Source organism: Mustela nivalis (genome assembly GCF_964662115.1).
Source record: "Mustela nivalis genome assembly, chromosome: 3".
Classification (NCBI taxonomy): domain Eukaryota; kingdom Metazoa; phylum Chordata; class Mammalia; order Carnivora; family Mustelidae; genus Mustela; species Mustela nivalis.
In genome coordinates this window covers 137930930-137957824 of record NC_139022.1, presented here as the reverse complement: position 1 = coordinate 137957824, position 26895 = coordinate 137930930, and the positions used below count along the sequence as shown (strand labels likewise).

At 45.8% G+C, this 26895-nt stretch overlaps 1 protein-coding gene across 2 annotated transcripts in view; it reads right to left on the bottom strand.

The window, feature by feature from the left end:
* The window catches only part of GLRA1 (glycine receptor alpha 1), an 82470-nt gene extending 56574 nt beyond the window's left edge, over nt 1-25896 (bottom strand). For both annotated transcript variants that reach the window (XM_082726174.1, XM_082726175.1), the window contains exon 1: nt 25012-25896. In XM_082726174.1, the coding sequence (XP_082582300.1) occupies nt 25012-25067 (56 nt within the window). In that variant the 5' untranslated portion in view covers nt 25068-25896. The remainder of the gene's footprint in view (nt 1-25011) is intronic.
* Nucleotides 25897-26895: the final 999 nt, after the last annotated feature.

Below are 26895 nucleotides of genomic sequence, written 5' to 3'. Positions count from 1 at the left end.
CTCATCAGTCTGTCCAGGGACTAGACTGTGGAGTTCCAGCTTGTCTTCATTTTGCAGGCCCTCTTGCTATGAAATCTTCTGCTTTGATCCTTCTGACTTATTAAGCACCCACTAAACATGTAAGGCACTATGGGGGAGATGCAGATGAACATGTCATTGCCTACCGTGTGGGTAGGGTTTGTGTCTGTCTCCTTCGGGGCTTGGTGTGTGGTAGCAATCAATAATCATTTGTTGATGAAGGACCTTTGCCCTCTTGTTGTTGATAGTGGATCAGATAGAACAGATCAGGGACATAAACGACCATCAGAGGTCGCCACCCAGCTTAGGAGGTATCATCGGATGGCTATGGTGGTTCAGAGAAGGCAGGCAGTGTTTAGGGGAAGGTGGAGACATGAATCAGAGAATTTTTCCGAGTTTTAATTTTAGCTTCTGCACTTTCAGAGAGAAACAACATTTGCTGTTGTCTATGTTGTGCATTTTAGAGGGAAAACTTTCTTTCTTTTGCCTGTGGGCTGTCCTGGGGAAAGGTAGGGGGAGAGGTGCTGGGGAGGGCTCATGTCCTAGGCTCCTGGGAAGAGGTGCGGCTGTTACTCTCTGGCCTTCTGAATTTGACCAGTTTTCTGGGCCCTGGCCCTGGCATTCGGGAACCTCGGGGTTGCTGTGCAGTGCAGGCCCTGCAGGTCGCCCTTACCTTGGCTTGGGTTGCCGCCTGAGGTCAACATCTGGCTTTTCATGGCCAGCTGTGCAATTCCAATTTTATTTGATTGCAGTAGGGGCTTAAGCTGGCCAGGGAGGGCCTGACAACTTATTACTCTCGCTTCGTGACCTGCTAAGCATCCCTGGGGGCAGAATGTCCCAGTTGGCATGCTTGGAGCCCAGTTGTCCCCAGGGACTTACGGAACAACACCTACTTCCCCCTTCCTGGCTCACCTCCCCCAGCTATATCTGCTCCCTGTAAGAAAACCTTATCTGTATCAGAAAGCACATGTATTTGAATATGTGTAGGAAGATAAAATCTTGGATCCTTGGAGCTGGAAGGAACCTTGAGACTCCATCTGGTTCTTCCTCTGCCCCTAGGGCAGTGGAATCTTTAGGGATCTTTCATATGCCTTATCATTGCTTCTGGTCTGTTCTGGATAACCTTCTATCTAATAACTCTTCTGCTTTATGTTCTGTATCTCCACAAAGCAGGCTGGCAGGAGAGGGTGGGGAGGAGGCTCCTTGGGAAACTGAAGGAGGCACTCACTCACCTTGCAGGTGCCCGAGAGTGAGCCCCTCTTTAAATGCAGTGTCGTAGGCGCCTCACTTGCCTCACCCTAGTCCTGGCCCTGCTGTGGCATCACAGAGCCACCAACCCAGTCCATCGAAGATAAAATTTCCTGTCGGTCATCAAATGCTGTAGGCAATCTCCTATAGGAGAGGGAGTCTAGACCTCCTGCAACCTCTCATTTCATTTCCAGAAAGCTGTGTTTTGTTTTTTCTTGTTTAGTGGCAAGAAACAGCATTATGTATTCTGCCTCATTGTGTCCTGCCAACCGCCTGAGCAGTAAGAAGTCTGTCCCATTTTACAAGTAAGAGAATTAAGGCTTAAGACTCGCGTGGCGACCTAGCCGTGGCACACCACACTGTATTTGCCTAAATGATGTCAAGGTTTTCCTTCCTCCAGCCTCTCTCCTCCTCACCCCATGTGTCGGTTCCAAGGCTGGAATCACAGCAGCTCTTGGTGTTTTATGGTTTAAGCTCAGCCTTCCACTCCGTAGCCTCCCTTTTCTCTGGGGTCTGGGGCACTCAAGGGGTTACGTAGGCGAGAATGGTGTTTGCGTGCTTCCTTCCAGGCTCTTAGTAAGTATGGTTCCATGAGGCACAGAGCCTGGGCCACGGTCAGGGCTCAATAGTTACTTGTTAAGCGGGTGATAAGCACCTGGCATTCCAGGGGAAGCAGAATTTAGCTGTGCAGGTACTAGGCCTCTGTGATGTGATTTGACTGGAGTCAAGAAGTCCCCAATTCTGGCCCTGATACCTTTAGTCAGTCCCTGGGGAAAATACTTGATGTCTTCTGGGAAAATCCAAGGCTGGAAAATAGGAGAAGCTATCCTTTTGTTTCAGCAGCATCCACAACCCTCCCACAGGTTGACCTAGGCCGGTGGCCTAGGTCAAACCCATGTCTATGCATAAGCCTCACATTTCTCCCCACTGAGGTCCCTAATTACAATTCTACAACAGCCCTCTCACTTTGTCAGTTCTACAACAACCATCTCACTGACTGTCCCTGTATGTCTCACCTGGGGGAATTTTCCCATGCCTTTGAGTGCATGTCATTCCGCAATGAGTCACAGTGTGGGGAATCCAGGGGACCCTTCAGAGACTTGAGTGCTGAAGAACAGGCCTATGGGGTTTGCTCTGCCAGAATCGAAGCTCTTAGCAGGCCCTACGTAATCAGCATGCAACCCACAAGCTGGACAAGAGAGCAAATGGCTCTCATTACCTTCAATGCAGCTTTCTTTTTAATCAGATAAATCTCACTGGAAAAGTATATCTTTGCAGAGAATGGAGCTTGAGGCTTCTGGACAAAAAGTTTTGGGAGGAAAAATTGCACTGATCAGTAGGGATTGATCATTTGAGGTTGCCAAGACCTGGGAGTGTCACTATTGAGGAGAAATAATAATAGGATAAAAGCAGATAAAGTCATGGTATTAGCTCATGGTAGGGAGAGCCTCCAATCACTTAACACCTACTATGGGCAGAGTTCTTTACAGGTGTCCCTGGATTTAATCTTCTCAACAGTCCCATAGAGATGACATCATTACCTCCGTTTTATAGATGAGGAAGTGGACGCTTGCATTGTCAGGGATGTAGCCTCGCTTATATAGGGCTCTGCCCTCAGTCAGCTGGCCTGTGAAGTCCACGCTATTATCTGCTACACTCTGGTGATTCTTCCAAGGGACAGAGATTGCAAAGTCCCTCTGAGGAGCCACTGTGGTTCATGATAAACTGCCGGCATGACTCTTGGACCTACTGGTGGGAATTCCTGGAACTCTGGGAATCAGGAAGGATGGGTTGAGAACAATATGTTGATCACTCTCAGACAGAGAACACTTTCCGTGTATATGGCACTTCCAAATTGGTCGCTACATTTGCTCCTTGTCCCACGCCCATGACAGCCTCTCTGTGTGCAGGTGATGGCCTGGAGGCCCCACCGGAAGGCTGAGAGAGCTGCTCAGGGCCTCCACTGGCAAAGCCATAATGTGACCGGGATCTCAGATGTGGTCTGGGTCATCCTGACAATTTGGCCCTTCCCAAAAGACAAGAAGGGGATGGGCGAACACTTCTTGGCTGTTCATTAAGTTGTTTCTCGGAATTTCCCTGGCATTAGCTTGACTTCCATTTAGTTTTTCCATCTCAGTTGACTCATCTTTAAAATACAACCTGCCTTTACCAACTGCCGGTGTTGTTCGACTGGCCGAAGACCCTGTGTTTTTACAGATGCTGTGGAAACATGCTCTTTCCCCTCAGAGGGCGGTCAACCTTTTTCATTCTCTTGGCACTTTGAGGTCCTCCTCATCTCCTTTGAGTTAGGATTAATTTATCAGTTCATTTGTTTACTTATTTATCCCAACTATCTAAGCAGTACCTACTAGAAGTCAGAGATTGTACCAGGTGATTGAGCAAAATATGAATAATATAGTTATAACTGCAGGCCCATGTTGAGTAGTTATAAAGTACTAGGTTTCAGTATTTAGTCCTTAATATAATCCTATGGGTTGGGGAGTCATAATTTCCATTTTACTCATGAGGAAACTGAGGTTCACAGAGGTTAAATAACTTTTCTAGGTAGACCTGACCTGGTGCACTCTCCCTTAACTTTGTCAGTAGTGAATATGCCTTAGCCCTCACTTTGCACAAACTCCCAAACTTCCTACTGCCAAACACATAGGAGGACCTACATGAAGACATGTGAGTGTTTGAATACCTGGGCCTATTAGAAAAAAACGTATCACTTTTCCCTCCAAGTCTATACCAGCTGAGGCCTGTAGTGGAAAGTAAGCCACATTGCAATGGAGCCTAGGAAATGCATCAACAAAAAGGGATATTTATCTCAGAGAAAACAGGTTTTCATGAGGGGAGCCTGGATGTGTGTGGTCCTCAGACATCCAGGAGACTGATTTCAAAGGAGGATGTTGAGAAAATAAACCATCCTCGCTGGGCTTGGAGGAAGGATGACCTTAAATTGTAGAAAGAGCAACTTGGATTCAAATGTGAAGCTGCCTTTAATCAACAGAGAGCTGGGGCTTTGGAAAGAGGAGCTTAACTGTGAGTTGAGAGGGTTGGGTTTAGCTGAGGTGGGTATTTGTATGTAAATACAGAGTTTTCCAGAAGCTCCAGAGCTCTAATCCTTCTCTAAATAGCCCTTGTTCCTTCTCTTGAATCCTCTAAGACAGAGAGCTGCAGCTCTGCTCACTGGGGTGGAACTTCTTTGTCTCACTCAGCGGGTTCCAAAGTCTTGGGGAAGACCAAAGGGAGAGAAGATATAGAATTATGAACCTGGTCATCTTGTGCATTTAAAAAAAGAGGCATTTATTGAACACCTGCTATGAGTTAATGACCGTATATTCTGGTATTACAAAATCAGTAGAGTAGATCGCCGCCATCTTAGAGAGAAGGAAACAGACTCAGAGGTTAGCTGACAATGATAGCAATTGCCATCTGTGCTCAAACACTTCCTAGGTGCTACGTACTGAGCTGAGAACTTTCACATCGGTGCTTTCTAAGCCATCCAGCGACTCTGAGATAGGACCACTTTCTCCTCCATTTTACAGGTAAGGAAACGAAGGCTTGGAGAGCTTACAGACCTCATCAAGGTGCTCTGATGGCAGAATTGGTACGTGGCTGTAACTGAGGTGGAATTTGGGCCCAGGTTTTGGAGCAGCTGTTTACAGGTGTTACAACAGCTCACTCAACTGGACTGTGCATCGTGTTGACTTTCCGTTCCTCTGTGGTTTAGTGTAAGCCTCTGTGAGAAACATTGCTTGAGGAGAATTCAGGGGAAGACATGTCAGGGAAACCTGTGGGACCCAATGAGACAAAAGGAAGACAGATGGACGATGAGGGAACGACTAGGTGCCCCTTCCTGGTTTGAGGATGAAGGAAGGCTAATAGCAGAAGGAATGCAGGGTCAAGGCTGCTTTGTCTTTCTTTTCCTTCTGGGGTTTCTTTCCTTTCTACTCTGTGGGATCCTCCAGCAGGGTCACCTCTTCATAACTCACAGGGGGACTACCCAGGAGGCCAAATTCCTTTGCCTTCTGCTTCTTGCTGCAGGTGTCAGAGGCAAAGAGAAATAGCCAGGGGTACAGGGCAAGCTGCTGATGTGGAGTCAGAAATCCCTGTTTGACTCCTGCCTGATCCTTTCTTGTGTGTCCTTGGGCTAGCCCTTTACCATAATTAAGCATCCGTTTCTTCATCCATAGGGTGTAGATATCTTCTGTGCTAATTTATGAATGACTATTTGAAACCATGTTGAAGAAAGCATAAGGTGCTACCCAAGTAAGAATGCCCTTCTGGCCTGGAACCCGGGCGTGCTCTACAGACTCTGCCATCAGACTCAGGTTCTGCCATTTCCTACTTGTGTGGCCTTGGACACACCACTTATCCTCTCTCTGTCTCTGTATCTGTAGATGGGGGTGATAGAAGTTGCTTATGGGGTTGTTGTAATGAGTAAGTCCATCTTTTGTAATGCTTGGTTTGATTCTCAGCACATCGTGAATGCCCAATACATTTTCTATCGATTCAGAGAGAATTGATGGATCTAGGCTCTTTGATGAGGGATAAATAGATGGGCTTCTAGAGCTTTCTTTGGGCTTTGCACTTGGATGCTCAAGGACCACCCGCTGCCACACCTCCAGGAGTTCTCTGGGGGATCCTTCTCCTGTGCTCCTGGTAATTTATCGGGTAGGTAGTCAATGAATAGCATTACTTTGGCATTTCAGTCAATAGGATTAAGATGATCTGATGGTAACAGAGTAGTAACTGCTGCTGCACAGATGGAAACTGTCCAGTGGCAAAAACTGTTCCTCACAAGCTGGCTAGCTGCCCTCAGACCAGACTCTTATAGTCCTTTTAAAAAAATAACATTTTCCTCTGACGATTAAAACAATAAATGCACATTGGAAAAATACAACAACAACAACAACAACAAAAGAAAAAAAAGAAAAATTCAAAGAAAAAAAATAAAACCCTTCTGGAAATCCCATCATCTAGATACCAACTGTTACCATATTAGTAAATTTCTTCTGGGTTTTCTTTTTGCCTCTGTAGATTATAAATTGGTTTTGTTTCCTGCCTTTTTTAAAATTTTAACTGAAGATTCTAAATGAGCATTTTTCTCTTGTTATTAAACCTTTAGAAACACAATTATAAATGACTGCCTAGGCCAATGTGTGGCTGTATTAGCATTCACTTAGCTATCCCTCTCCTGATAGGCATTTGTATTATTTTCAAGTTTTAGCTATTATAAATGATGCTGTGAAAACCTCCCTTGGTCACAAACCTCTGTTCATATCCTAGAAGCAAAATTGCTGAGTCAAAGAGTATGACTATTTCTAAGGCAGAACAACTAAACCAGTGCAAAGGAGCTCCCGTCTCCTTCAACGCCAGGACCAGCAGGCTCCTCATTGAAAATTCTTTATAATGTGGAGTCTGCTTAGGGCAAGGGTTGAAGGAAATGGTGGGACAGTGAAAGTTAATAGAGATGACCACATTTATCTTTTTTCTCTTTCTCCATTAACTCAGATTGCCCAAGAGCCCATAGACATCAGTGTATGCTACAGGGGAGAAAGAGAGACCTTTGTGACAGTGTAGTTCAGAATACAATGTTGCAGATGCCAGACATTTCTTTTTATATATTAAGTCCCCCCCCCGCCCATGTCTTCTGCCTGCATCATATCCAATTTTTTATCCCTGAAAGTACTTAGATACAGTAAATACTTGGTTTGAGAGGGGGGATGGTGTAGCAGGCTCAAATCTGTCACAGAGCTGTTGATCTTGGGCAATTCACTTAGCCTCTTCAAATCTATTTCTTTATCAGAAAAAGGAGGCCATGGAGCAAAAACGTGCTCCTGGGATTGCTGGGGTTGAGGACAAAATTCATCCCAGATACTGATGTGGTACCCAACACACAGAAACCACTCGGCCTATTCGCTATTATTGCAAATAAAACTTAAAGTCTTTGTGAGATTCAAACATTCTTCACTCAAGTTCTATGCCAGTCTAGCTTACACCTAATAATTCTGAAGAACTTCAGAAAAATAGAAAGGCTAAGAGAGGCAGGTACGGCAGGAAATAAGGGATGTGGGCTGTGCTTCAAATCTTGGCTAATTTATTATGTTCTGGTGTAAGCCCTGCATTTTAAGAGGAACATTAACAGGTTGGAGCAGGTCCAGAAAGGAACAACTGGGCTGGTAAACAAACTTGAAATTGACCTGTAAGGAATAATTAAAGACTCTGTGGGTGTTTGGCTCAGCGAAGATTTAGGCAGGGAGATCATTTTTTACAAATCTCTGTCGGGTTGTCGTGGGGAAGAGGGAATCTGTAAAATAACGTTCTTGAATATTTACTGTTTGCCAGGCACGGAGTTCAGCCCCGTGCAAATATTATTTATTTTTTCCTCTCCCAGACACTAGATGAGGAATATATGTGTGTTCCTGTTGCACAGATGAAGAGACCCGAGGTGCAGATGGCAGAAGATGGCAAAAACGCCTTGGTTGAAAGTGACATGGCTGGGTAGGTGGTAGGTGGGACTAGATACAGATTTTTCTGATTCCATATCTGAGGTACCTTTTCCAGCCCAGTGATTTGTGCCAGGTGGCCAGGGAAGGCAGAGGGGACTTTAAGAGTGTTGGTGGGGGCGGGGGGGGGGGCTGCCTGATACATGGGAGGAAAGAACGGATTGACCAGGAGGGTTCCCCAGTAATGGAAGGGGCATCATCAGGAGGTGGCATGTTTCTTGTTGCCGTAAGTGTTCACGGATTAGGCGGAATCCTGAGCGACATGCTGTAAGGATGAGTCAGCCGAGAGTGGACAAGAACTGTGACCTTACTACTTACTCGATGACCTTGAGAGTTGGTTAACATTTCTGAGCCTCAGTTTCTTCTTCTGTAAGCTAGGAATGCTTGATTCTAATTTTAGGATTGTTGGGAAGAATAAAAAATTCAGATCAATTTCCTAGCCAAGAACCTGGCATACTAAAGTTGCTCATTGTATGTTAAGTGAACAATTTTATCTCTGGTCTTTTCGGGATGTCACCTGCAGAATGGGTATTCTCCCTCACTTGTACAGAGGCCTGTATCTGCCAGGCTCTGTCCTCTCAGGGAAATGACAGTTTGGACTTTGAAACAGGGGTAGTGGAATAAACAAAAGGAAGAATGTTGAGATGGAAATGTTAAACAGCAGAGTAGACATTATTGGGAGAGAGAGGAGAGCCATTTCACCTACTGATCAATTATCAGAGAGCCCACTGTGTGCCCAGCACCGTGTCCTGTACATTAAGGGCGTACTCCATCAGTCCGAGGTACTGTCTTTGCCTCAAGGCCTGGGACGGCTCAGACAACTCTGAAAACTGGAGAACAGGACTGGGTGTCACTTGTGCTAACTCCCTTGCACAGGACTATTACGAAAGGGATGCTTAAAGGCAGGAGGTTGGAGAAGATGACCTTGGAAGATCTTTTGCAGGCCTGGGCTTGTGTCTTTCGGGTGGCTCCCAGGATGACATCCTTGCAGGCACAGTGGGATAATGTTGTGTATCTAGCTCCCTTGGGCATGGCCTCTAGTTTTCCCAGGACATCCCTCAGACCTGGGAATATGCCAGTCATCGTTGTCTGTCGTCAGGCCCAGAGGAGGAGGGGTTGCCCTCCTTCCTAGGCAGGGAGAACCAGGCATTCCTGCCAGCCTCCCAGGGCTGTTTCAGGCCCCTGTTCCTCAGACATCAGCCCTGGCCCCCACCACACTCAACCATGGTCCCCACTAGGGGGAGGCATGGAGCTGACTGCCCAAGGGTAAAGCTTTTATTGCTGTAAATTCTTCTCTTTCAACCAGAAGGCAGACTCCAGCTGATTTGGGAAATACGTCTTTTCTTTCTCCTCTGGTTTCCTCCCCGGTGGTTCGGTTCATCCTTCCTCCTTAGCATTTGCCTCTTCCCGCCTGTACCTCTCTCCCCTTCTCCTTCAGTTGTTTCTGAATCCTAGAATGACGGAGCTGAGAGAGACCTTAAAAGTCAGCTAGTCCAGTCCACCCACCCATTTTACACAGGAGAATACTGTGGTCCTGAGAGCGAGGGAGACTCACACAGAATGGTCTTGGCTGAACCCAGAGGAGACGCTTCCTTCTTGATTACTCTGCTTATCTCCCCTTTTGTCTATCCCCTCATCTTGCCTCCCCCCCACCCTTTATGTCCGGCCCTATATTATTTCTTATTCTCTTTCGTCTCTTCATGAATCCATGGGGACAGATGGAAAGGAAATCAGGACTTTGGGTGGCAGAACTGAAGGCAGTATATCGTCCAGTCCTCCCCACCTGCGTTCCTCCCTAGGAAGGGCTGTGATTTGGGGTGAGTCTCGCCATTTTCTTCCTCAGAGACTCCACTCCCTCCACTCTGCCCCAACACATCTCTGGATGTGAGGTTTGTGCACGTCTTTCTGCCTATGAAGACTTTGAATGGGATTGGCCTGAAGGTGTCCCAGATAGTAAAGTCACCGCTTTGGCACAAGCTGGCATCTTCCACAAAGTGGGGATGATACTAGGACGTATTTCATTGAGTTGCTTTAAAGACCCAATGGTTAAGCATATGGAACTTTCAGAAAAGTTTCTGGCATATAGTAGATTCTAAATACATGTTATCTGATAATATTATAAATATTATTTAGAGGAATTTCTGTTCATAGGCAAAGGATTGGGAGTCACAAATGTTTTAACATGAGAAGGGAACAGAAAACTACGAATAGTTTCAATAGATACTTCTTGGTGACCGTGTCCCCACTGTGGTCTATTTGTGAATGCGCCTACTTTTTACCCAAATGTACCATTTTTTTTCCCAACTATTTGAGTTCATAGAGCATCCCATGTCCATGATTCACACTGAGAAGCCATTTGAGACTTAGAGGTACAGTTAGGCTTTACTCAAAACTGAGTTTCACAAGTCCTTCTGGTATTTTCCATTCAATCCAATGGCCGTGTCTAAGATGGGATGGTAGAGTACAGCATTCTTCAAACCCAAATTGCCTATATAGCATATGACAAATTTTGCCCAGTTTATATACTATTACTTAATTTACCCTTAATTTGATATTTTAGCTTAACAGAGATTACTAGTATTAAAATGAAATTGGTAAATTCCAGTACCCAGTAAAATAAAATTCATGATAAGTAAAATAAAATAAAATTATTCTGTACCATTGAAATTTGTCTTGCACACTACCAGAAGAACAATCTTTAGTTTTAAGGGAAAACTGTCATGGTGATAAGAGACCTAGAGTCCTTAGTCCTTGTCTGGGCTGAGCATTAATTCACTGCTGACTTTCAACAAATCCCTTTCCCTCTGGTCTCTGTTCCCCCTGGGAATTGAAAGGATTGGGTCAGATGATTCTTTCCATCTCTAACTTTTTTTTGATGACCAAGATTTTATGAAATTACAAAAAAGAATGTGTAGGGCTTCCTTTACCCTAATGAAAATACATCTATCACTGGTTCTAAAAACCCAAGTATATATAACATAACTCTGGCCTTCCGCTTTCCAATGACATCTCACATCTAGCACAGTGACTTCAGTGGGGAGAGCAACTTCCATTTGCTCAGAAAATTCCTCCAAACACACCATACAGTCTGAGCCTCTATGCTCATTTTTACTTGGAGAAACCAATCAATGGGGCACTGGTTCAGACCACCCCAAATGTCTCTTTTCCCTAGCTGGTGCATGTTCTTTTATTTAGGTGGGCTCCACATTTTATTGTGTTCTCATGCTCTCTGACACCCTCTTTTGGAAAAAATCTGTTTTTTCAGCTTTCAAAAGTAATACATATTGTGAAACATTCAAGCATTACCAAAATATTTAATGTAGGAAATAAAAGTCCCCCATAGTCTCATTCTTAAGAGATAAAACAACTATAAGCAGTTTTGGGTCCATTTCTCTAGACTTCTTTTTCCCCATAGAAAAACAATAAAACATTAAAAAAATAGAAATGAGATTTTACTGTACATCCTGTTTTGTTACTCGCTCTCTACATTCCCCCTCCATTTTAATCTTTTGTCCTGGATATTTTTTACTTTTCTGCATGGAATGAGGTCACCTGCCTGTGGCACTTCTTGGCCATGAGATTTTGGATGAATCATTTCTCCTCTCAGGATTTCAGTTTCCTCATCAGTAAAAAGAAAGGGACTTTCCTCACCGGCCCATCTCCCTATGCTAAGTCTTTTTTTGGTAAGATTTTATTTATTTATTTTAGAGAGAGCAAGCAAGTGTGGGTTGGGCGAGGGGCAGAGGGAGTGGGAGGGAGAGAATCTCCACTGAGTGCAGAGCCCAATGCAGAGCTCGAGCTCATGACCCTGAGATCATGACCTGAGCTGAAATCAAAGAGTTGGATGCTTAACCATCTGAGCCACCCAGGCCCCCCGCAACCCCATGATACAAGTCTTAAAGGAGCTGATGTGTGCATGTGCAAGGGTAGGCAGCCTGGGGTGGGCTCCAGTGGACCAGTATCTGTCCCATCATCGGATTTCCTGGGTTTGTAGTGGTGTCCATGACCTGAAAATACATAGTTTCCCAAGTTGACCCTTTAGAAGTTAAGCTGTATGAGAGCAGGGACTAAATCTGTTCTGTTCATCACTGTGTCTGTCCCCAGAACTTAGAACAATTACTGCCTTATAGTAGGAATTCAATAGATACTTTGGGGGTAGTGAGCAAATTGTCTACTCTCAGGTGGGCTTCCAGTTGGTAAAAGGCCCATTGGGAGGGAACAGGGCAGAGCAGGACTAGGCTGAGCCTGGGTGACAGTGGATGGCTGGCCCCTCCAGTGTCCTTGACCTCCCCATCCTCCAGCTTGCCTGTTCTGCAGGCCTTCCCCCTCTGTTTGCAACATTCTCTCTTGGCACTCATTGCCACTGGGTGAATTAGTCATTCTTTGTGGCCCAGTTGAAGTGTCCTGGCTCCTTCAACTTTGTTCTGTCTCCTTACCTCCAGACAGAGTTAAACAGACTCTTCTTGATGCTCCCAAAGTGCTCTGCACATATCCCTTTTTAATAAGAGTCCTCATGGTTTTCCTGCTTTGCACAATTTCTTTGTGCCACGTGTATGCCCAACACTCTATACACCTTCTCCTATTGAAAACTTAGGGTGATTTTTTTGGGGGTAGGGGAGTGGATACTAATGATTGCTATTTTACAGATGAGGAAAACTGAGGCTTAGGAATCTTTTTTTTTTTTTTTTTTTTTTTTTTTTTTTTTATTTATTTGTCAGAGAGAGAGAGAGAGAGAGCGTGAACACAGGCAGACAGAATGGCAGGCAGAGGCAGAGGGAGAAGCAGACTCCCTGCTGAGCAAGGAGCCCGATGTGGGACTCGATCCCAGGACGCTGGGATCATGACCTGAGCCGAAGGCAGCTGCTTAACCAACTGAGCCACCCAGGCGTCCCGAGGCTTAGGAATCTTAAGAACAGTCTTTGTCCCGGCCCTACAGGTGTCAATTAAGTGGTATATCCTGGATTCTGGAATATATCTGACTGATTCATCAGAGTTTTTAGCTGCTGGGTCTTCTGTGAGCCAACTTAATTCAGGAATTATGCAATGACAGCTGGAAAGACCTATAGTCTTTACACAGTCCAGTCTTATTATAGGGGTAGAAGACTCAGTTATAAAGTCAGAACAGGAATTGCAGGGGGAGGGAAATCCTGTTCTCATCTTCAGGATGTACAATCTCGAGGCAGGGTGGGGGTTACACCTTTAATTGAAACTCGTCACCCTCTTTTCCAGGAAGCATGGCTTTTTATATTCCAAGGGAGAGTCCACAAAGTCCTCCAAGCCCCTTCTCTCTAGAGATGATTTCATCTTTTCTTGGCCTCTGTCAGGAGTTTCTCTTTTCTGCTAAATGTTTTAGGTCACACCAAGAAAATGATCTCTAATGAAGTTCATGCTTTCCGCCCAATTAAAAACCACTGTAGGAAGATTGCCTTGCCCTCCGGAAGGGGCCTCTCTTTAGACCCAGGTCGTGGTGGGAAGGAGCTTTATCTGTGATGGTGCAGGTGCGTTGAAAGGCCCAGAGTTTGAACATGCTCAGCCAGACGGCAAGGATGAAGCTGAGCTGCTCACCTCGCTGGCTACTGACCCCGGGCTGAGCTGCCCTGTCCAGCAGACTCTCACTGTGACTCATGTCTTGGAGCAGAAAAGGGTCACAGTGAGACACAGCAGTGTTTTGGGGTTGGCTGGTTGGAAGCCTTCTGGTCATGGGCTTCTGCAGAGCCAATAAGAAGATGATGGAGGAGCAGGCCTGTGGGGACCGAGTAGTTCAACTTAATAGGCCCTGAATACCTAATACACATGGTCACAGGGACGATGCTCTGTGTGAGGAAGAAGTAGAACAAGCTGAAAACTCTGGGAAGCGCCTGGGGGTATGTCTTAATCTTCTTGTTCCCCTTCCGCATGTCCCACAAGGTTCATCATGTTCCTGGCCTTGGAAGGGCTTACAGTCCAGTAGGGCAGGAAGTAGGGCACGCAAATGCACGTAAGGCCTCCGTGAGTGACTTGAGTGCCGAGAGGCATGCCTATACCTCCAAGGGGATTTAGGAAGGAGAGTCTCTGACCAGTTGGGAGATGGGGGCGTCCAGGGGCTGCCTCGCAGAGGAAGTGAGGCTAGAGCTGGACCCTGAGGCAGGGATAGGATCTCAGAGAATGGAAAAGAAATTGCGGCTCGTTAAGGGCTTATGCTCTGTGCAGAAAAAGTGCATGAAAAGTCCCTCCGTTGATTTATTGGTGAAGCTTTTATCTTCGGTTTTTAAGATGAGTGAACTGCCAAGATCCTACAGCAAGGACGTGACCAAGGCAGGATTCAGTCAACGAGCTTGAATCCAGAGCTCGTTTCTGCCTTTCCGGCCAGAAACGAAGGGGAGGGTTTTTTCTGGGTTTATGGAGAGATAGGGAACAGCGTGAAAACAGTACAGGGATGAGAATACTGCGCCTACTACAGGGACTGATGAGAAGTTCAGTTTAGGCTGGAATTTGGTTTGTGCAAAGGAGAGCCTGACGTGGAGGCGGGGGCTGTGGGGTGGCAAGTGCAGTTTTGTCCTGCTGAAATCTGGAACGCTCAGCGAAGGGCACCACGAAAGCAGACGGGTGAGAGAAATCTGCACACATACTGACAATGTATTGCTGAGTGAAAAAAGGAAGTTGCACAACATGGTGTTTCGTATAATCCCATCTCTGTAAAACAGAAAGCGCTTGCTCCCGTAGCCCAGCGGTTCAAGGCTCTCTGAAGCCAGACTGCTTGTATTTCAGTCCAGCCCTGCCATTTCCAAGGTGGGTAACCTGAGGAAAATGACTTACCCTCTCCGATTCCTCATCTGTAACCTCATCTCTACAATGGTATGGACGATGCTCTATAGGATTGTTCTGAAGCTTACGTAGCTTAATACACAGCTTGTAGAAAGATGTGAGGCACATAGTAAGCACTCATGTTTTTGTCATTACGTTATTAAAATCGTCTGGAAGGCTGAATATCAAACTGTTAAGTGATTTGCCCCATGGGGTAAGATTTCTGTGGATTTTAGTTTGAATCCCATTTCCCTATGTGGTTTACATATTTTATAGCTAACCTGTAATGCTAATAATGTAAACAAACCAGCAAGTTTGTTTCCAGAGTTGATATTAGGAGACTTTGTTTATATTGTAATTGTTGTTCTAGTAGCAGCAGGCCTGCTATGGAAACACTTGGAGAGGTCTCTGGTGTCGCTCAGAGAGCTATTGAAAACAGGTGTCTGAAACATCATCGTTTGGGCTTCCCTCGGGCCAGGTGGGGAGTGCCGCTCGTGACTATGCAGGAGAGCTGGCCTGGTCCTTGCTCCCTGTCCCCATTCTGCTCCCGCCACCCTTGGCAGGCCTGGGAGTGGTTTCTCGGATTAGAGATGTTTTGAGAAGCCCTTTGGCCGTGCTTCGGGAGTGGCAGATCTGGAACCCGTGGCAAGACCACCAATGCTGGAGCTTGCCTGCCTTTGGGAGACCAAGGGAAACCATATTCTCAGTCTTGTGTGTTTGTGGGTTAGGATGTGATGCTTTGGTGGGAGGACTAAGAACTGGCAATTAAAATTTTTTAGGAACACCTGGATGGCTCAGTCATGATTTTGGGCTCAGGTCATGATCTCAGGGTTGTGAGATGGAGCCCCTCACCCGGCTCCGTGCTGAGCGTGGAGCCTGCTTAAGATTCTCTCTCTCCCTCTACCCCTCCCTGCTCCTACTCACACACACACACTCTCTCTCTTTAAAAAAAATTTATTTTTTAATGGGCTACATATTATGCTGCCTTTCTTTCTGGACCCCAGCCCAAGAAGGAATTGTCCTCCAGAACCTTCAACAGCTCTTTGAATCGAGCACTTTTCAGGTGAGATGAAGAGGAAAGGTACTGTAGTGACTGGTCTGCCCTTCGAGCCCTGACCATATCTGTCTGTGATGGGGGCGGGAGGCAGTGCCATTCCCCTCCTCTGTGAAGGGTGGAGATTGAAAACACATTTATTTACCGATGTATATTAACTTTCTGATGATCTAGAACCATCCGAAAGAGATTAGCCCTTGGTTATTGAGGGAGGGAAATTAATCTGCTTTCTACTTCTGTCTTCCTCATCCACTTTGGTCTCTTCTCTCCTCCTCTCTGGTTCTTTCTTGGAGTAACAATATCAATGCAATTAAAAGAATGTTCTCTGGAGTCAGCCTGGTTTTGAGTCCCGACTTTGCCTCTTACTAGTTGTCTTACCTTGGGCAAATGACATAGCCTCTTTATACCTCAATTTTATTACCTGTAAATGGGAATAGAATAGTATTTATGTCCAAGGATTTTTGTGGGGTTATGAGACGAGGCACAGGACCTGACATTCGATAAATGCTCAAGAAATAGTAACAGTTATTCTTAGTGCATTTGTTGCGGTCCAGGTTAAGAGAAGCATCATGAGGCAGTAAGAGAAGCTTTGGGAAGAAAGGAACATTAGCTTGCGGCATCTATTAGCATAAAGACGTACATACTCCATGCCCCAGCAATTCCATTTCTTGCTCTTTTTAATCCACCTGGAAAAACGTCACCCGTGTTCAAAAAGATGTAGGTGCACTGTGACTGTTGCTGCACCGATATCAGTGGAAGATTGAGAAGGAAGTATAAATGCCCCTCAGTAGGGGGATGGCTGGAAAATGATGGGATATACGGAACATGAAATGCTCTGTGATAGTTAAAAGAATGAGGTGAAGCTCTGTGCCTCCATGGGTAAATCTTCCAAGACAGATTCCTCAAAATGATAGTATGTGTATACTCCAATAGTTAACACACGCGTGTGTATCCATATACACACGCACATACATAGATGAATAAGAACTATCAAGTACAATACCCCTTAAAGACACAAAAGCTGGGATGGACCTGGAGATCCTATCAAAGGGGATTTTTAGGCTGGAGTCTAGTATACGATTTTTGAAAAAGGAATATATGCATATATTGTATAACTAAAAATGATCAAGAACAGAGAAAGGAATACCTATCTGGCTAGGAATCAGAAGAATATGGCTGTTAGACCAAAGGCCTGAGGGAGAATTCCCAGATCTTCTCTCATAGGCTTCTTTCCATCCTCCCACTGAGGCCCACTGGAATGCAGGGAGGGGGCACTCTTAGCCTGAGAAGTGCACCAGCTCACCGGACCTCCAGCTTTAGGAGTGTGTGTGTGTGTGTGTGTGTGTATAGTCTTAGGCAAGTCACTTCCCCAAACCTCAGTTTTCTCAACTCTAAAATGGGGATAGCAACCACGGTCTTGTATCTATTTTTTTAGAAGACTGGGAAGCTCATATGGGATCGTGAGTGTGAGACACTCGATCAGGTGTCAAGTGCTCGTGGAAGGGAGTGCGGCAAGTCTGCCTGGCCGCCAGGGTTGCTGCGGCCGTGCTGCATCCCCCCCCTACCCCGAGCCAGGCAATGTTGCAGAACTGAGCACACGGCAATAAACATGCAGCTCTCCAAGGCCAAAGATCATAGCGGTTACTTTATTTGATGTCTAAGATGATAATGTGCTTTGCGGAAAGGATAATAGGTTGAAGGGAGTAAAGAAGAAGGAAGGACTTGGTCCCGAGATCAGACAGATGGGAGCAGGGGGCAAGACCCTCTGACCATCTGGGTGTCCGAAATGGGACCCCAGTTATGTGGAGCTGAGAGTGCGATGTGCACAGGGGGACTGTCAGTGAGGTCATCCTTGGAGCGATAAACCACAGATTTCCTCCTTCTGAACACTGTGATCTATGATCTCTCTCCTCCATCGGTCCCGACAGACTCTCACCGCAGTGTCCTCGGGCCCCACAGGGCTGGGATTCATAGCCCATTCCTCAGGTGCCCTTTCTCCTTATCCAACTTCGTATGGTCAGAGTTCCCAGCTTCTCTAGAACTCCGGAGCCCAGACCACCAGTTTGGGAATGGGGATAGCTCTCTGGGGAAGACTTCTTGAGGTGTGTGTCTCTACTTATGAGGGAGGACAATGTGTGAGAATGCCAAAGGAAGAAAAGGCAGTGGCAGAGTCGCAGGCACACCATCCTTAGAGATGCCACGCAGGCAAATCAGTTTGGGGGTGAACAGAATTGTGCAGGACCTGGGGAGTTCTGCCATTCACTCTATAACCTTAAGGAAGTCATTTATCCTTTCCTCATCTGCAGAATCAAAGGGTTTAATCTGTGTCAGGGGTCCCCAGGCAGAGTAACTTAGAGCCCTACTACCCAAACCTTGGGTCCAAGGAAGCATCAGCACCCCCCCTCCCGCCCCCCGCCACGGGGCTGTTAGAAGCGCAGCCTCTCTGGCCCTGCCCCAGACCTCCTGAGTCTGAATCAGCATCAGTGAGATTCTCAGGTGATTCACACACGCTGAAGTTTGAAAAGCACTGATTTAGAGACTCCGGCTAACATTACAGGCTTCTGGATCCCCCTCCTGAGAGATTCTTATTCAGTAGTCTAGTACGGTGGCAAACCCCCTTACAGCTAGATTTGAGAGCTGCTGAATTACAGAACTGCCTAAGTCTCCGCGATTCTGTTGGTACTTAAAACACTCTGAAGGAATGTGTGATTCTCTGGGGGTGAACGGGTGGGAAGTCTCCGGGAAGGGAGCAGAGGCTTATTCCCTAGGTGCCCGTGGGTTGCCCAATGTGCAAGGCAAGAGAGAGAACGCTGCCCATTTCACGGCTGCGATTAATGACTGTCAGCGGCTCCCTGTTAAGATGGTAAACTCATTTAGCAATGGATACTGAGAAACAGCCGAATCCAAAGGCAGAGAGTGGTAATCTAATTGCACTGAATTAGCCTCAGGAGACTCGGACAATATCAACTTCAAAAAACCACAAAGGGATCCTTTATAAGGAGTTTCAAAAGCTTTGGGGCCTCAGCACCTCTCATCAGGGCTTGAGTTACAAAGCAGAGACGCTGGGCTAAGCCCCTCTCCTCAGCATCTCAGACCATTGTTCCCTTCCAGTGTGCTTTCTGCATGAATTTGCTGGCTGGCCCCATGGTGTTTTCAGATATGTGTTAGGCTTAGCGGGGAGGTTCGTTCAGGAGGGACAGCTGGGGTTCAGGGCTAAGAGGCCTCCAGCCATACCGGCCACAGGTCCTGTGAACACTGTCCATGTCTATGGACTTGTCTGGAGACCAGTGCACTTTCGAAGGGGTCTTTTTGGCTGGCTCTGGCATTTTCTTATGTCGAGGTCCTTCTCATTTCTTAATACCAGCCTCTTACATAACCAGGTGATTTCCTTTTCGTAATCCTTTGTTGCATCTTGTATGTGTGTGCACATGCACGTGCGCACATGCTCGTGTTCATTGCCGGTTTTATCCGTCACCGATCCATTTTACCGAAGGAATGAAAGTGTGTTTTGGTGCAACCCAGAGTGCTTACAAGGATGGGATGGTCATTTGGGAGTCAGGAAAGGAGGGAATAGAAGTATCGTGAAGATTTGTTTCTGACCTGCATTCATTTACTTTAATGCAGTAAATTATAAATCTCAACCCACAAAAGCAGCTTGGATTTCTTCTACAGCCTTCCTGGGAGGTGGATTTCTCTGGCTTCATACCTCCAGTGGCAGGGACCCTTACTACCACGGAGGCAGCCCATTGCAACACTTAGCAGGTCTGCTAGAAAGTTCCAAATTAATTGAACTAGAATGTGTGTGTGTGTGTGTGTGTGTACATTAAAATGATTATCTATCAGTTTGCTCTAGTTCTTCTCTTGGAGCTATGTAGAATAAATCAAATTTAATGTTTCCCAAATAGGGGTCCCTGGATATCTAGGGAGTTCATGAAATAGTAATGAAGATCCAGAATCCATCTTAAACATTTTAGAGACTCTAACAAATTGCATATTTACTTCTGACAAAGCTCTATGGACTCACTAAAATCATCACGTGTCTTTACTTCTGTTTTCTTTTAGGTCAACTCAGTGTGATGACATCGCTTATACTGTAACATTCAGTATTTCTGGCAGTTATGCATGCCTCTGAATAACAAAGAAGGGGGAAATAAGTTAATGATGAATGGGATTTGGCAAACAAAAATTTAAAAACATAGCTTTTATGGGGAAGGAAAAACCCAAACAGAATCCCTGGTGTAAGTACAGCACCTTTGGGTCTCTTTCTCATGCCACTGCCCAGCTCTATGGGGATCGTGACCAAGCACCATGTTTTCTCATCATCCAAAGTGCTTCCTGGGGAAACAGACATATTTATGCGATTTGTCAGTAATCTAGGGTATCACTGTCTAGGGTGGGATAACCCACCAGAGTGAAGTTGCTTAAAGAGGTCCTCAATTCTTTCAAATTTTTGAGCCCGAATATAATGCAATGTTGCTATTTCTTAGAATGATTGAAATACGCAGCAGAATTTGTAACCAAAACTATTCTATCATGGAGGAGATTGGAAGAAGATAATCTTTAACTGGCACGGTTTTATCTACGTTATCACGTGATTATCACGGTTAAAAGTGATTTTAGAGAGAGTGATTTGTTGAGTCCCTTCATTTTACAGCTGGGGAAAGTGAGGGCCAGAGAAGTCACATAACCCTCTCAAGGTCATGGGACTAGCTAAATTCTGGATCCTGGGTCTCCTGCCCTTTGGGCCAAGGCCTCTTTGCCTAAAGCAGCAGAAAACCTGCAGAGCAGCATCAAGATGGCCAGGCAGGAGACAACGCCATCCATCTTAAACATCATTCTGGCTTCTGCCAGCTGATGAAGGAAATAAAGTTAATGACGCCCACATAAATGTGATGCTGTCGCAAGGCGTGTACACAGGCTGTCTGGAGAGGAGCTCTGCGGGCCCCCTGAAGAAGGAAAAAGGTTTTTAATGTAGCTTTAAAGGGGGCAGTGTCTCCCTTTTCTGCAAGGACAGGGACTCTGGCATCTTTTGCTGTGTTCCCTCCGCAGAGAGCCTGGTTTTGGACCGGACACATCCACACGTAATAAATAGATGCCTGGTGAAGAAAGGGAAGCAGTGTCGGCACTGAAGCAGATTCATTTCGAGCCCTTGTAGGTATGGGCCTCTGAAGACCTTATCCCAGGGTGGAGGGAACTTAGAGGTGTTGGAATCAGTCATTTGAATTAATGGGTGAGCACAATGAGTCCCCATGACGCAAAGAGTCTTGTCAAAGCCATGCTGCGGGACGGGGGCAGTGCTGATTTTAGAATGGGACTTTTCACATCACAGCCCAACTGCTCCCTCCACTGCGCCACATGTTTGCAATCTCTTTCATAACAAGTTGGCCTCAAGAATAAATATTCTAAATGTCCCCTAATAGGTCATCACCAGATTTGCGAATATGCAGAAGTTACATGCCCATTCATAACTCTGTTTACCAGCCTAGGGTCCTTGGGAATAAAAAACACGATGCTTTCTTTTCTTCTACTCAAGCTTCCTAAGCTCCCAGAAGAGGGTAGACCAACATTTTGATTGGCCCCTGTGCAAACTTGCCCAGGAAACTTCTTTCCTTAGGAAAAGAATCCTTGGTCCATTTTAGAGGCTCCTAGACACTCTGCAGTGCCCACAATGCAGCAGGAAAAATTTGAGGGGAAATACATTTATGCTACCAGGAGGAAAAGATTGAGGTGGTCATCCACGCCCCCTTGGGCAGGTTGGAGACTGAGAAGCCAGGGGGGTCACCTCAAAAGAAAACTCATTCACCTGGCTTTCCAGGACGATGTGAAGCAGTCTATTTGCCATGTTTCTTTTGACCTGAGTGTGAATAGAAACATCTTTCCTTCAAGGTTTTAGTGACCTTTCTTAGTAAATGTGTGCCATATTCAGCACAAAACCCTGTGCAAGGAAGCATCTACTGGGCTGGCAGGTGGAAGTGGCACATAAAGAGAAGCTGATCATCTTCTGGTGAAACCAGCCAGAGATTAGACTTGGTATATCTCCTCAACCTTTATTCCCTTTGCAGGCATGAGCTAGGTCTCTTTTTGCTTCATTGGGGGTGCCTTGTGTATTTCTTGAGCATTTTCTTAAGGAAACTAGACTTTTTTCTTCATTATAATTAGTATATCAAAAGAGCAGATTAAATATTTGGTCATTCTATAGTGGTGGTTGTCAACTGCAGATGATTTTTGCACCCCAACCCCTACTGCAGGATTTTTGGCAGGGTCTGGAGATATTTTGGGTTGTCATGACTCGGGGTGGAGGGTTGCCACTGGGCCACAGTACTGCTGAACATGCACAGGACAACCGTCCTAACAAAGACGATCTGGTTCACAATGTCAATAGGGCTGAGACCGAGAAACACGTTATATGTTATGAGTCTATCTGAATTTCTCAGAAGATAAGACATTTGGGGGTCTTCCTGGGCCCGTCTAGCCATAAGGCACTGTAAAGGCTCTGGGAATCAAAGCAAGTTCCCTTTGGTTTGAAAAGCACGTTTGAAAGGAATGTGATTCTACCATAAAAAAAAAAAAAACAAAAAACCCATATCTATTATTTTTTACCAGTCTGGATATAAAGCCTCATCTCCAACTGAAAATAAAGAGACAAAATTTAGGTTATTGAATCCTAGAATGTCACTCATGGAATTTCAGAACCATAGGCTTTTAAAATACCAGAGCAGGAACTTCAGCCAAATCACCTCATTTTCCTTATGGGGTCACAGTTGAGGAGCACTGCAATGCTGTGTGCCTCCCAGAACCCTATGTCTCTCTCCCCTCAGCTCTGTCTAAGTCCTCGATTCGTTCTCTCTGTTGGCACCATCTGAGATTTCTGGCTCACTTCGATTGTTGTTTTGTGGTACCGTCATTGTTGCCATTTTGCTGGTTAGGTACTGATGCAGCGGTACTTCTATTATTGATGGCCTTTCCTTTTCTAGCCCCCAGATTTCCCCCAACAAGATGAGCAGCTGGCATCATTTAATCTAAGGAGTACCTGGGTGCCTGAGATGATTGGACCGGCTCCTTCCAACGTGAGTGCCTGCCTGTCCCTTGGGGGAGAAAGGGTTATTCACATGGAACCTGCTAGGGAGCTGCCCCTCTTCATTTACCCCCACATACAATTCTATTGAGTCCCCAGATTTTAATGCTTCTGCATTTTCACCTAAAATTTAAAAAATGAGAGAGTTAGAAATGAAAGTGCCAATTACACAAAGACAATACTTTCCCTCCTTTTGACCGCCCCCCCATCTCTCTGAAAAATTTCTGAGTGTATTTCCCTAGTTCAATTCCTAGTTTTATTATTTTATGTTTCAGAACATTTCTGAAACCACATTTACTCCTCAGATGATGTAGCCATTCCTGTATCTTGAAAGTGCAACAGTACCAATCTCTTCCCAGCTCTCCAGAGTTATGACTCTTCTTTCTTTATAAACACAGAATCCCATACACATTTGTAGTTTAGATATGCCTTGACACATGTAGGGGAAGAAGATGTAGAGTGAGGCTTCCTAACGGGCCACTACCAGTTTACGTAAAGAATTAGCATGGTGGATTCATAATGTTACCAAAATGATTACAATGCAAACCTTTTAAACTGTGTCTCCCTTTTGTGAAATACCATGTCAGGGAGAAGAAAATCAAACATGAGGAAAAAAGCAATCGGGTGTGTGTATGGAGGGTGATGTGCTTGGTCCTATTAATTTGCTCTTTAATCTTTCTGGTTCAGTTCTGTCTCGGTAAGCCAAACAGAGAACCAATTTGCATACAAATGTTACCAAGTACCCCACCTCCACAGGATGTTACAGTTCTATATGTATGTAGAGGAGAAAGGATTTGATACTGTTAAGAGGATACTTCCTGTCCTTTCCCCCATAAAGTAGCTACATTTCACTACAATTCATGAGGCCCTGGATTGTTGCACTTTTTTGATTCTATCGGACTCCCTGACTATTTGAATTCTGAGCTGCGGGCAGGACTATGGCCTATCAAATAATTATTTGAACTGGAGATTAGAAGCTTTAGCATTGGGTATCTCAGGAAAGGAAGGGGTCTTTTCTTTATCTCAAGAGAAAGATATGAAGAGTGGTTCACATATAAACCCTTACAATCTGGGGTCTGGGGGAGGTGTCATTCATTTAATAAACCAATCGACAGGTTAGTCAAACCAACAATTCATATGCAGAATTCTCTACAATGTTAAAAGAAAACCAAGAATTAGTTGCTGGTTTATGATGGGAGAGGGTAATATTTGGTGATTACTTATTTTTAAAAATAACCTAGAGTGGGATTTTCAAATGGCTGTTAATACAATGCCATGGTAAAACACGAGAGGCAGGTATCTAAAATGAGGAAGATTAATGATTCCTGCGGGTTATGGAAGAAGAAAAATTTTTTTCAATTCATATAAATGGAATTTATCATAACCATCTCTGATGATGGCTGATTCACCGACTTACAAAAGGACTATCTATTTCAATGCTTCCTGAAGAGGTGATTTTTCACTTTTCACTTGTACTAACATGGAATGCTAAGCCTGTAGGCAGAAAATCTTAACCTGGGAGATAACGAGTGAGGGAACTCAGCTCCAGACTGAGGGACAGACATAAATCAAACAAAACAAACAAGAATTGTCCAACGGTTCAGGATCTGCAGATAACAAAGTAGAGTTTGAAAAGGTGAGAGGGTGAGAAGAGGGAGTCAAAGTTTCAAAAGGGAAATGTTTCCCAAGATCTGTTCCTAAGTAGATCCACTCTGCACCCAATTCAGGGCTTTACAATCAGAGGTCATAACACTATTGTTTCCAAGCACTAAACCTCAGCACTTGCCCCCCCCCCCGCAACGCAGAAAAAGAAAACAACAACAAAACAACAAAAAAGGAGAAAAAATAAAATGTTCTGTGTCCAGCAAGTTCTAGTGCAACCTTCCCCGTCACCGCTAGTTGTCACTTGGCTCCCAGACGGGAGAGCTGAGGTTTTCGGCACTGCGGTTAGAGAGAATGCAGTCCTAATTAAACTGAGTAACTCCTAAAGCTTCCCCTTAAAGTCCTCAGCCCAGTGAGAGCCAATATGCAGAGGGGCTGGGGGCCAGTGATGGGATGGGAGTATAGCAGGTGGAAGGACAAACAAATCACAAAAAACGCAAACAGCTGCCAGAGCAGCGACTGTCTCAGACCTCCACGCACAAGCCAGACACCCTGCGGGCGGGGTGGGGTGGGGGAGCGGGGAATGGAAAGACCCGATTGCAGCGGTATACAACAACCCCCTCCCCCACAAGTGAGGGGGTCACGGACAGAGTCAGCCTCAGTGCTCCTTTCCCCCGTTTCCATTACAGCGATGTGGTCAGTAGAAAATTGCATACCTGAAGAATACAATGGTCTCCCAAAGGTAGAGTCGAAGAGTATTGAAGCTGTACATTTTTCAGGTCCTTGTGCTTTGTAGTCCACGAGTTATGGGGGCAAAAATGTTTCAAATTGGCACTTACAAAACCAGCGAGTGCTATTGAAAAAATAATCCAGATGCTAAGAGGAGGTGGAAAACTGGAGCGCGGAGGAAGAGCCCCAGGGGAAATTGGAAAGAGGGGTCTGTAGGTACCACGGACAGAGGCAGCCGCGAAGCGTTTCAGCACCACGGAGAGCGTCCAGCCCTGCTTTTCAGGAGTGCGAAGAGTATTGCTGTTTGTTAAACTCCAGCTTGTCTGTTGGCTCCCTGCGGCGCTGGGGAGGCACGTTTGGGGGTGGGTATATTTTCTTTTTTACCCCTGTTTTTCTGTTTAAACGGCTAGCTCCATGCAAAGAAAAAAAAATCTTCTGAGGCGATCAGAACGCTGGCCTCGGACTGTTAGGTTCGGCGAGCATCTTGGGTAGAGAGAGCTGGGCTTTATGCCCCTGGGCTGGCCTGAGGGGGTTAGGGGCGAGGGGAAGGGATTGACGGTGCTGCCTTCAGTTAAATCCCGGAGAATGTGCCAGGCTGGCGCATCGCGACCGAGTCCCGGAATCTCGTTTCCCTGTCTGCGTGCCGGTCGGCTGTCGCCTTGCGATCCGTGTTCTCTGGTCCCCGCCGAATAAGTTATGATCGCTGCAGGAAAGGTGTCCCATTGCTCGGGGCTGCAGGCGTGAGAGAGCTCAGGGCAAGTTTCAGGGGCTGCCGGGGTCCATGGCGACCCCGCGGGGCTCAGTAGCCCAAGGCTTCAGATGCATCTCGATTTTCTCAGCTCGCCCATCTTCCTCTGGCCAGGACTCCTTCAGATCTTCAGACTTTCTTACTGCATTAATTTAACAAACTGGCGGTATGGGGGTTGGAGGCGGGATGGGAGGGGGCGGTCGAAGGCCGATGGGAGGGGGTGAAGAGGAAAAAAGGGGGGGAAAAACTCCTTAGTATCTTCAAACCCTCCCACTCGAGGTGCTCATTGGCCCGCGGCTGCAAAAACCAGATCTTTTCTCAGTGTTTGGCCAATTGCGTATAAGGCTCTGGGTTGAGTTTAACGCTTAAAGTGCTGGACGAGATCCCTGTATCTCTTCTCCTTTGCAAGCCGGCAGTGAGGTGGGGGAGTTTATGGAGTTAATCTCTTGAATGCTGTCAAAATATTGCCACGATATTTAAAGAATGTACTTATATGTGAGTAAAACAAACACCACGGGTCCCAGTTCAAACCTGTGTCCGGGCTCAGTAGATCTTCTTTAAAGGGAAGAGCTGAACCACAATCCTGACTTTCTTTAGCGCTCTGAAGTTATAATATTTGATACAGAAGTGAAGGGGAGGTTTCAGGAAAAAGCCCGGTCCATAAAAGCCACCTCCTGTTCCCCTGGGCCACTGCAGGAGAATTTCCTTGAGCACTGTACAGGGTCAAGAGAGAGCAGCCCTGGCCTCACTGCTGGGCCCCCTGGGGGAGATAATTATGGAAGATATACCCCTTCCAACTGGACAGGAGACACTTTTATTTACGTGTCACAAGCTAGGGCAACAGAGCCTAAGAGAACTGTGGCTTGTTCCCAAATGATTGAGCCAAGCTGTATACATAGGTATTTAGTACTTAGCCACTCCTACTCTTCTTTCCCCCCAGCCTCCTGCTTCTCTGTTTCCCACCTTAGCTGAGTCTCAGAAACCAGCTATACATTTCACTCTAGAGCCCAGCTGGGGAGGTGGAGTTAATCAGATTTTCCCCAAGCTACCAGACTTTAGTGGATTAATAGCCTCTGCAGGATTTTCTGGCTGATTTGAACTGGCTGGGACTCTGTGGTTTCTC